Source organism: Bison bison, unplaced genomic scaffold, assembly GCF_000754665.1.
Source record: "Bison bison bison isolate TAMUID 2011002044 unplaced genomic scaffold, Bison_UMD1.0 scf7180017864040, whole genome shotgun sequence".
NCBI lineage: Eukaryota > Metazoa > Chordata > Mammalia > Artiodactyla > Bovidae > Bison > Bison bison.
The window spans coordinates 72578-82747 of record NW_011494612.1 but is presented as its reverse complement, the minus strand read 5'-3'; the positions used below and the strand labels follow the sequence as shown (position 1 = coordinate 82747).

Here is a 10170-nt window from a genome sequence, read left to right as displayed (position 1 = left end):
TGGTGACTGCAGCCATGAAATTAAAAGACGCTTACTCCTTGGAAGGAAAGTTAGGACCAACCTAGATAGCATATTCAAAAGCAGAGACATTACTTTGCCAACAAAGATTCATCTAGTCAAGGCTATGGTTTTTCCTGTGGTCATGTATGGATGTGAGAGTTGGACTGTGAAGAAGGCTGAATGCCGAAGAATTGATGCTTTTGAACTGTGGTGTTGGAGAAGACTCTTGAGAGTCCCTTGGACTGCAAGGACATCCAACCAGTCCATTGTGAAGGAGATCAGCCCTGGGATTTCCTTGGAAGGAATGATGCTAAAGCTGAAACTCCAGTACTTTGGCCACCTCATGTGAAGAGTTGACTCATTGGAAAAGACTCTGATGCTGGGAGGGATTGGGGGCAGGAGGAGAAGGGGATGACAGGGGATGAGATGGCTGGATGGCATCACTGACTCAATGGACGTGAGTCTGAGTGAACTCCGGGAGTTGGTGATGGACAGGGAGGCCTGGCGTGCTGCGATTCATGGGGTCACAAAGAGTAGGACACAACTGAGCGACTGATCTGATCTGATCTGATGTATTTTCCAATTTTTTTATAATGTATTTAATTTTTATCAGTGATAATTACTTTAAAAACCAGGATTGCATGCCTAATGTAATTTTCCCTCCTCTGGAGATGTGCCTTCCTTTCCAAAAAGAACATGATACGATACAGAAACTATATTTCAGTTTAATATAATTAAAAATTTTTTAAGATTTTTAAATATGTTTGCTGAAACTTGACCTTTCCAGCTCTGGGTAAGTCGATAAGGAAATATCCCTGAAGAGGGGGAGAGAAAACACCTTTCCTCCTCTGCCAGCCCTTCATCTGGGGTTTTCATGAGGCAAGAACTGAAGTTAAACTCAGAAGAAAGAGGTTAACACGACTCTGCAACACAAGAAAGTCCTGCAGATAAGCGGGGAAAACTGAGGGTCGTTATACCTTCTGGTGTAACGAAAACTTCTGAAAACTGTTCATACTCACCCTGCTTCTCTTCACCTTGTATTTCACATCATTACTGGGTGGGACATTTGCTCGTGTCAGTGTTACAGATTCTACCTGTATGTTATGTGTACTGGATTGTATGTTATATTGTCATATAAAGTCAGTATCATGAAACCACAGTTACAGGATTCATGTGGCTACACGGGTTTTTCAACAGCCCATGACCCAGTCACAGGTCAGCAATTTGCACGAGTGGGTCACAAGCTGCATTTTCGTGTGATCGGCTGAGCAAAGCAGGGGGGAGGGCACGTGGCATGTAGTAAGGACACGTGTTCGGAGTTTAGGTGGGGGTGTACATTTACTGTGTACACACTCTTTGTGTGCGTCCAGACCTAAAAGCAACGACTCTGTGTAATCATTCACCATCTGAACTGTGAACTGCTCAACACAGTCGCCACCACTGAGTAGTTACTCAGCTTATGAGCAAACTGAGAGCAGGGGCCGCTGTCCCCCTATGTCCCAAATCCTCAGAACCTGGGGCCTAGAATGTTCCAGCAGGAAGCACACTGCAGGCTCCCCCAGCAGAAGGCCGTCATGTGTAGCGGGACCCAGGGGCCGACTGGTCCGCACAAAGACTGCACAGCCAGAGCCCACCACGTTCCCAAGGCCACGTCCACCACAGCACTGCTCAGGCATTGCCGGCTCAGCCACTGCCTGCAGCTTCACGATGGAAAACCGCGTGGAGTCTCTGAGATGATCGATCCGAGAGCTGCCCACCCTGAGAACCCACGACCCAGCGCCTGGGCAGACCCGACAGGCTCGCTGCTCCTGGAAACCCGGCCAGTGTGTACCTTCTCAATGAAGTACATCAGCGGCTCCTTGCCCCGGGGCTCGGGGGGGTCCCAGCTGAGGACCACGTATGTCCTGCTGGTTTCCGAGGCATGAACGTTGGTGGGAGGTCCCGGGATCTGGACTTCACCTGGAGGAGGAATCCACACCATGAGCGCTGGCCGAAGCCCATCCCCCGCTACCCCGGCCCATCCCGGAGCAGGCGCCCCACTCCCCCGGCCCATCCTGGAGCAGGCGCCCCGCTCCCCCGGCACATCCCGGAGCAGGCCCCTCAGCTGCTTCACAGGCCCTGAAGGACTCGAGTGTCAGTGTCAGCTTTTGCTCCATTTCTATTTTGGGAAAGTCAGTAAACGGCAAGAACTGTTTCTCCAGAGCCAAAGTGTAATGAACGGGTGAAGATCATCCAAGTACTTTTGTTCCCAGTATAAGCCAGTTTGTAAGAACAGAATCTAATCCAAAGCTCATCCAGAATTTCAACTGGACGTGGGAGGGGAGGGTTCACCCAGAAGAAACAGGGCATGCGTGTGTGCTCAGTCGCTCAGTCAAGTCCAACTCTTTGCAACCCGTGGACTGCAGCCCACCAGGCTCCTCTGTCTATGGGATTCACCAGGCAAGAATACTGGAGAATACTGGTTGCCATGCCCTCCTCCAGGGGATCTTCCCAACCCAGGGATCGAACCTGTGTCTCTTATGTCTCCTGCATTGGCAGGCAGGTTCTTTACCATTAGCACCACCTGAGAAGCCCAAGAAATAGGGCATTTAACCAGACATGCAGCTCTAACTGGGAGGGGAGTCTATGCAGAGAAGGTATGAGCAACCGTGCTCTGCAGCAGGGAGTGGGGGCCTCCTGCTGGTTTCCTTTCATGACGCCCTCAAAGCACTGAGACCATACATCAACTAGCAAAGCACGTGGTTCCCCCCCACCTCCCCAGGTAGGTCTGGGCCACACCACAGGCACTGCCTTCCAGGTCTGTATACTTGGCATTCCCACGTGATATCCACTAGCAAGCAGCCATAACAGAACGTTGCATCAGAGCAGCCCGCCACCTCTGTTCTGCCACATGTCTCTCTCTAATAAAACGTTACGTGTCAGCGGTGTTATGTTTGGACGTGAGACCTTCTCGTAAGGAGTGGAGGCTCTCCAGACCCACAGTCCCAGTCACTGCGATACAAAATATTACGAGCTTCTGATTAGATTAGCACATGATTAAAGAGGTTCAGACATCCCCGGGGACATCTCAGAACCCTGCTCAGTATCCAGTTGCTCCCTCCAGACTCTGCTGCTGGCGAGGAGCTGCCCGGCTGGATGGAAACAGCACACACAAGCCTGGGTTTGTTTCATCAAGAGGCCTGAGACCGAGCTCATCACATTTTACAGGACACCGAAGCACAACCTGGTTTCACCAGCAGCATCTGGCAAGTGGGCTGGGTTTCAGACAAGGAACCAGAGTGTATCCAGAAAGATGCCAAGTACGCAGGCAGAGCAGGGCCCCCGGGCCCACCTGCCGCATCCTCACCCAGAGAGACCCAGACAGAGCGAGGGCTCGGATCACCCGAACCCAGCAATGCAACCTCGCTTCCAAACTGAGTCCCAGCTTGTCTCAGAGGCACTTGACAACACAGGGACAAACCGCAGGATGGATGGAAGCCACGCAGATGACGCAGCAGCGGGAGCATGGAAGACAGTGCAGACTGGCCTCTCCTGCATGGTCAGACCTGAGGGCCCAGAGCAAAGTGCAGTGAGAAGCACTCGATCTGAGCCAGGCAAGAAGGAAGAACCCTCCCTGTCAGCTGGGAACCCCCGATCGGGGCAGCATACTTTGTCATCCAGACCCCTGGCTCCAGCCTGAGCCCCTGAGCCCAGCAGAAGAGGAGGGGTCTCTACATGGCCCCAGAAGCCAAGGCGGGGACCATGGACAGAAGCTGAGGTCTGTTACTGACCCTCTGACTGTGGAGAGGCGCCTCAGAGAGAGAGAAGCAGATGGAGGCAAAACAGAAAAGGGGATGTGCTCACAGTGGTGATGGTGGTGAGCACCACCCGCAGCCCTGCCTCAGCATCACGGCCTGTTCGCGGGCTGTTCTGAGGAGCCACGTGAGCACCGGTGAAAGCAGACATGTGACGTGCAAAGGCGGCCCAGGAAGGGATGCAGGAAAACGCAGCACCTTCCTGGGATCACACAGCCCGCCAGTGGCCCAGCCTGGGTCTCCCAACTTCAACTCTGGTTTTCTGTTCTGTAGACCCAAGGAAGCCCCAGCCTCCACAGCCCGCCCAGGAGACTCTCAGCTGTCAGTGAAACATAAAGTTTACTGGGAAGTTTTAGAACAGCCAAGAAGACAGGATTCGGGAATGAACGACTGTAAATGAGTCTGCAGCATTCAGAGAAAAGGATGAGCTCAGTGAGTTGGCTACAGATGACCTGGCCCGGGACAGTGCAGTGAATGCTTGGATGTATAATTAGCAGGATGGAAACAATCTCATTATTTCTCCAAGAGCCTCTTCTAGTCTTTCTAAGAATGAAGTATCTATTCTTCCAGGGAACCACTCAAGAAAGGTTGCAAAAGCTAGATGATATTGAGAGAAGAGCATAGATATTAATTTAAATGTTTGCAGAAAGACATTAACCAACATTAAAATGATTAGAAAAAAATTAGCAAAACAATAAACATAAAAAATACCCTGAACTAACAGAAGAGCACTTTGTTAGCCAACAAAAATAACTTTTTTTTTTCATTAAAACAAATGGCATTTGCCAGCACTTTTCTAGTAAGAGCAATGCCAAGAAAGTTCAGCTTAGATGAAGAAAAGAGATACGGGTAGGAAAGGAAGAAGTTCCTCATAGCCCATTTTGAACCCAGAAATGGTTTCCTTGAAAACATCATGGCGTTTCTTTCTCTCGCTAAAGACTTATAGATTGGAAAAGGTAGTCGTTGTTTAAAACGAGAAAGGTAAGCAAATGAACTCTCCGATCCCTGTGTAAGTACACAGGTCTTTGTTTCAGATTTGGTTTGTTCTAGACCATGGACACTGCCTGTGCCCCACAGGCAAAGCCTCACATAGCAACTGAGGCCCGTGAGGTTGAACTCCAGGCCGTATCAACAAACCGACTCCAGCAATTCTCTGAGTGTCTGAGCCTCAGCCCTCCAGTTGGTATGAAACGCTGCCTTCTTACGAGGAAACAGGAGATAAAACATGAAAGGTGTTTTCTGTAACTTTAGAAGACCTAGAAAGAAGACTTATTGTGTCTGTAAGACACACTCCCTTGGAATCAGCTGGAAAAGCAAGTCTTTGGAAATGGGTCATCTCTTCATTTGGTGCTTAGTGAATCACTGGCTGTTTCAACCCAAGAACACCCATATCTATGTTTCAAGAGGTAGCTGTTCTGCCCAGAGGGGCACAGTCCTGCCTTGGAAAGTGTGTCAGGAAATATTACTTCACACACACACACACGCTTTTCACAGTGACCTTTACACAGTGCAGATTCTATCCTGGATATTCAGCATCTATGTAGCAACTTACATGGGGATTCCTTGGTGCCTCAGCTGGTAAAGAATCCACCTGCAATGCGGGAGACCTGGGTTGGATCCCTGGATTGGGAAGATCCCCTGGAGAAGGGAAAGGCTACCACTCCAGTATTAGAATACTGGAGAATCCCATGGACTGTATGGTCCATGGAATCGCAAAGAGTTGGACACGACTGAGTGACTTTCACTTTCACTTTATATAACAAGTTACAACCCTTCATTTTAAGTTATTTTTACCGTATTTGAACTCTGATGTGTCCACTCAGGGTAACTGAGATACTCCTCCCTTCACTGCTACCTTTAGAAGAAAAAGAGCTTCTTTTTCCCCTCTCAGGTCAAAAACACGTATTTTGTACAGGCTGGTGTCCTACGAAACACCTGTTCTAATGTCATCAGGGTCATTTTTATTCATTGAAACACCTATGTTTTCATCAGTTGTTTGATGGTGGTGCTTTACTGTCATGTCGTGTCCGACTCTGCGACCCCACTGGCAGGCAGATTCTCTACCACCGAGCCACCAGGGAAACCCCTCTCAGTTGTACAGGGGGTCATTTTCTCAGCCTCTCCTAAACTATTTTCTTTTGTTATTTATTTGTTGGGCTTGCTTCTCAGTTTCTGCATTTTTCTGGAAGCAGAGGTTTTAATGGAGATGTTAATATTACCATGGGATTAACCAAAATTCGTCAAGGAGTTCCTCTGAGAGACACATGTTTGTTTTGAGACACTAAAGGAAAATTTTTACGGGGTAGAAGATACAGTGTTTGGGGGGCAGATTGAGGAGCAAATATGAAAATCAACCTCTGACTTTCTGACTCTGCAGCTCTCCAGGGAAAGAACCCGGGCTGTTTTTAAAAAGAGCTCAGAAGTACATCTCCCTGGACAGAAGCTCCAAATTAAGCTAGTTTTTGCATGTTTAAATTTTCATTCATTGTCCTCTGTGGATGGTAATCATAACTGCAATCAAAATGTTTGGATCCCGGTTAACAGTGCAGGATTCTCCTCCTCAGTGAATCGATCTTGCTACAGCAGGGAGAAATATCCAGAAGTGTTCAGAAAACCCAGTATACAAAGGGAAATGCAAACTTTCAAATCACAGGGACGTTATCTGATGGGAAAACTAGTCCCTCTTAGTTACAATGCTAGAAATAAAATTTGTGATTTAAAAGAAAAAAAAATGGAATACTGTTCATGCATGTAGTCCTGGGTAAAGGACTGCCTCCTTGGCCAGGAATCAGGGCTCAGGCTGGGCTGGTCACTGCTCCATGGCCCCTGCAGATGCTGGAATGACCCACATGAAGCCAGGACTCTGCTGACCTCCTCTTTCAGCCCTACCCTCTGCCTGCTCATCTTCCTGATTCAATGACCTTAAGCTGGGCCCAAAGGCTTTATTTTTACATGTGAAGAGCATACCCTCCACTCTCTAATCACAGCCCTAAACCCCTCGGGCAAAAACAGCCAAAAGGAAGTGGTGCCAAGCGCCTCACCTTCAAGTTCCTCCTGGTAGATCACGATGTCTTTCTCTCCCTCCAAGTGAACGGCTGCAGAGAGAAAGGTCGGTGCTGAATCTGAATCCAGAAAGCCTCTGCATTACGATGACAGCATCTGCACTAGGCTGAGGTGGTCTGAGTTGGTGTTTTGGAAGTGGGCTTAAGGAGAGCCAGTGTTTCTCAGCTCTTTGTACTGGATTCAAGAGACCACGCAGCTCAGGACAATGCAGTGACCACTTCAAATGTCATTAAAGAGCATCATTAAGGACACAATCTTGCTGAGGAATCTGAGTCACATGAAATTAAAATTTAGAAAGAGAGGGGCTTGGCTTCAACGCCTTCCAGCTCTCATTATGCACCGAACTGACAGAACCAGTGGATAAAGAAAAGTCTAATTCTGAACCAGTTTAATGATTTCAGTGAAGAGCCTTAGGACGATGAAGAACCTGCCTTCCGAAGTGTAAACGTCAGTCTGGTGTCCACACTGCTAACGTGACCTCGAGGGTTGCCCGAAGCCCATGGGCCACAGTCTTGCCGCGCTCAGCCCTGAGGATTCACTCAAGGCTCAGAGCCAAGTTGGGGGAAAGAGAAAGAACAAGCCACACAAACCTGCTGGACCTTGAACTCCAAAGGACCTACCTTGTAACCTTCTGAGGTCAACAGGGTCGAGGGCAGCCACGGCCTCGGAGACTCTGGAAGGCCGGCTGATCCCCGCGCTGTTGACAGCCCGCATGCGGAATATGTAAGACCTTCCCTCAAAGAGCCCAGTCACGGGGTATTTACAGATCTTCACGGGGGCGTCATTGCACTGTATCCAGTTGTCGGTTCCCACCTCGCATCTTCAGAGCACAAAAAAGAGCAGAGAGTAACAACTGCAGCAGTCTAATACGTGTATGCAAGGAGATCAGACCCGTCAATCCTAAAGGAAATCAACCCTGAACATTCATGGGAAGGACTGACGCTGAAGCTGAAGCTTCAGTACTTTGGCCACTTGATGTGAAGAACCGATTCACTGGAAAAGACCTTGGTGCTGGGAAAGATTGAGGGCAGGAAGAGAAGGGGATGACAGAGGATGAGACGGTTGGATGGCATCACTGGCTCAAGGCACATGAGTTTGAGCAAACTTAGGGAGATGGTGAAGGACAGGGAAGGCTGGTGTGCTGGAGTTCATGGGGTCGCAGAGAGCCAGACATGACTTGGCAACTGAATAACAACAGCAGCATTCATTATACACACGTATAACGGTTACAGTGGGAGAGCATCTCCCAATTTGTTTTGGTTTCTGTTATTAATCCAACGTAAACCCTGAACAATGCAAGTCTGACCCTAGCATAGCATCAAATTATCGCCCTGATGGTGCATGTTTTACCTAAACACATAGCTTTGTTTGATGCCGCTGCTGCTGCTAAGTCGCTTCAGTCGTGTCCGACTCTGTGCGACCCCAGAGACGGCAGCCCACCAGGCTCCCCCATCCCTGGGATTCTCCAGGCAAGAACACTGGAGTGGGTTGCCATTTCCTTCTCCAATGCAGGCAAGTAAAAAGTGAAAGTGAAGTTGCTCAGCCGTGTCCGACTCTTCGCAACCCCATGGCCTGACTAACTAGTGACAATCTCTTTTGCTCTAGGGTGTGTATTATGTGGATAAAGACCTGGCATGCCTGTATCCACTTTGCTTTCATGTAGAAAACAAGTCAAAGGATGGAACCAAGACACAAGGACCAAGACATACGTGTTGGATGAGGAAGAGAACTTAACCAATATTAAGCGAAAAAAAAAAGAGCTGCTTGTTCTTTTCTGAAATAACCCCCTTATGCCAATGCATTTATCACATACAAAACCTTAAATTCCTACCCAGAACCATCCTCTTATAACCAAATAGCTTATACCCTTCTCTCTTACTTCTGAACTCATGATCTTTGACTGTAATTTCATCCAAGAAGGGAAGTAAAAAGCAAAGAAAAGGAAATATATAAGCATCTGAATGCAGAGTTCCAAAGAATAGCAATAAGAGATAAGAAAGCCTTCTGCAGCAATCAATGCAAAGAAATAGAGGAAAACAACAGAATGGGAAAGACTAGAGATCTCTTCAAGAAAATTAGAGATACCAAGGGAACATTTCATGCAAAGATGGGCTCGATAAAGGACAGAAATGGTATGGACCTAACAGAAGCAGAAGATATTAAGAAGAGGTGGCAAGAATACACAGAAGAACTGTACAAAAAAGATCTTCACGACCCAGATAATCACGATGGTGTGATCACTGACCTAGAGCCAGACATCCTGGAATGTGAAGTCAAGTGGGCCTTAGAAAGCATCACTAAGAACAAAGCTAGTGGAGGCGATGGAATTCCAGTTGAGCTCTTTCAAATCCTGAAAGATGATGCTGTGAAAGTGCTGCACTCAGTATGCCAGCAAATTTGGAAAACTCAGCAGTGGCCACAGGACTGGAAAAGGTCAGTTTTCATTCCAATCCCAAAGAAAGGCAATGCCAAAGAATGCTCAAACTACCACACAATTGCACTCATCTCACATGCTAGTAAAGTAATGCTCAAAATTCTCCAAGCCAGGCTTCAGCAATACATGAACCGTGAACTTCCAGATGTTCAAGCTGGTTTTAGAAAAGGCAGAGGAACCAGAGATCAAATTGCCAACGTCCACTGGATCATGGAAAAAGCAAGAGAGTTCCAGAAGGACATCTATTTCTGCTTTATTGACTATGCCAAAGCCTTTGACTGTGTGGATCACAATAAACTGTGGAAAATTCTGAAAGAGATGGGAATACCAGACCACCCGATCTGCCTCTTAAGAAATTTGTATGCAGGTCAGGAAGCAACAGTTAGAAGTGGACATGGAACAACAGACTGGTTCCAAATAGGAAAAGGAATACGTCAAGGCTGTATATTGTCACCCTGTTTATTTAACTTATATGCAGAGTACATCATGAGAAACGCTGGACTGGAAGAAACACAAGCTGGAATCAAGATAGCCGGGAGAAGTATCAATAACCTCAGATATGCAGATGACACCACCCTTATGGCAGAAAGTGAAGAGGAACTAAAAAGCCTCTTGATGAAAGTGAAAGTGGAGAGTGAAAAAGTTGGCTTAAAGCTCAACATTCAGAAAACGAAGATCATGGCATCTGGTCCCATCACTTCATGGGAAATAGATGGGGAAACAGTGGAAACAGTGTCAGACTTTATTTTTCTGGGCTCCAAAATCACTACAGATGGTGACTGCAGCCATGAAATTAAAAGACGCTTACTCCTTGGAAGGAAAGTTAGGACCAACCTAGATAGCATATTCAAAAGCAGAGACATTACTTTGCCAACAAAG

At 47.6% G+C, this 10170-nt stretch overlaps 1 protein-coding gene across 1 annotated transcript in view; it reads right to left on the bottom strand.

Moving 5' to 3' along the window:
- The window catches only part of MYOM2 (myomesin 2), a 59229-nt gene that overhangs the window by 29004 nt on the left and 20055 nt on the right, over positions 1–10170 (bottom strand). The window contains exons 11-13 of the mRNA XM_010835274.1: positions 7478–7677; positions 6836–6889; positions 1832–1959 (exon numbers count right to left, since the gene is read on the bottom strand). Coding sequence (XP_010833576.1) covers positions 1832–1959; positions 6836–6889; positions 7478–7677 — 382 coding nt within the window. The remainder of the gene's footprint in view (positions 1–1831; positions 1960–6835; positions 6890–7477; positions 7678–10170) is intronic.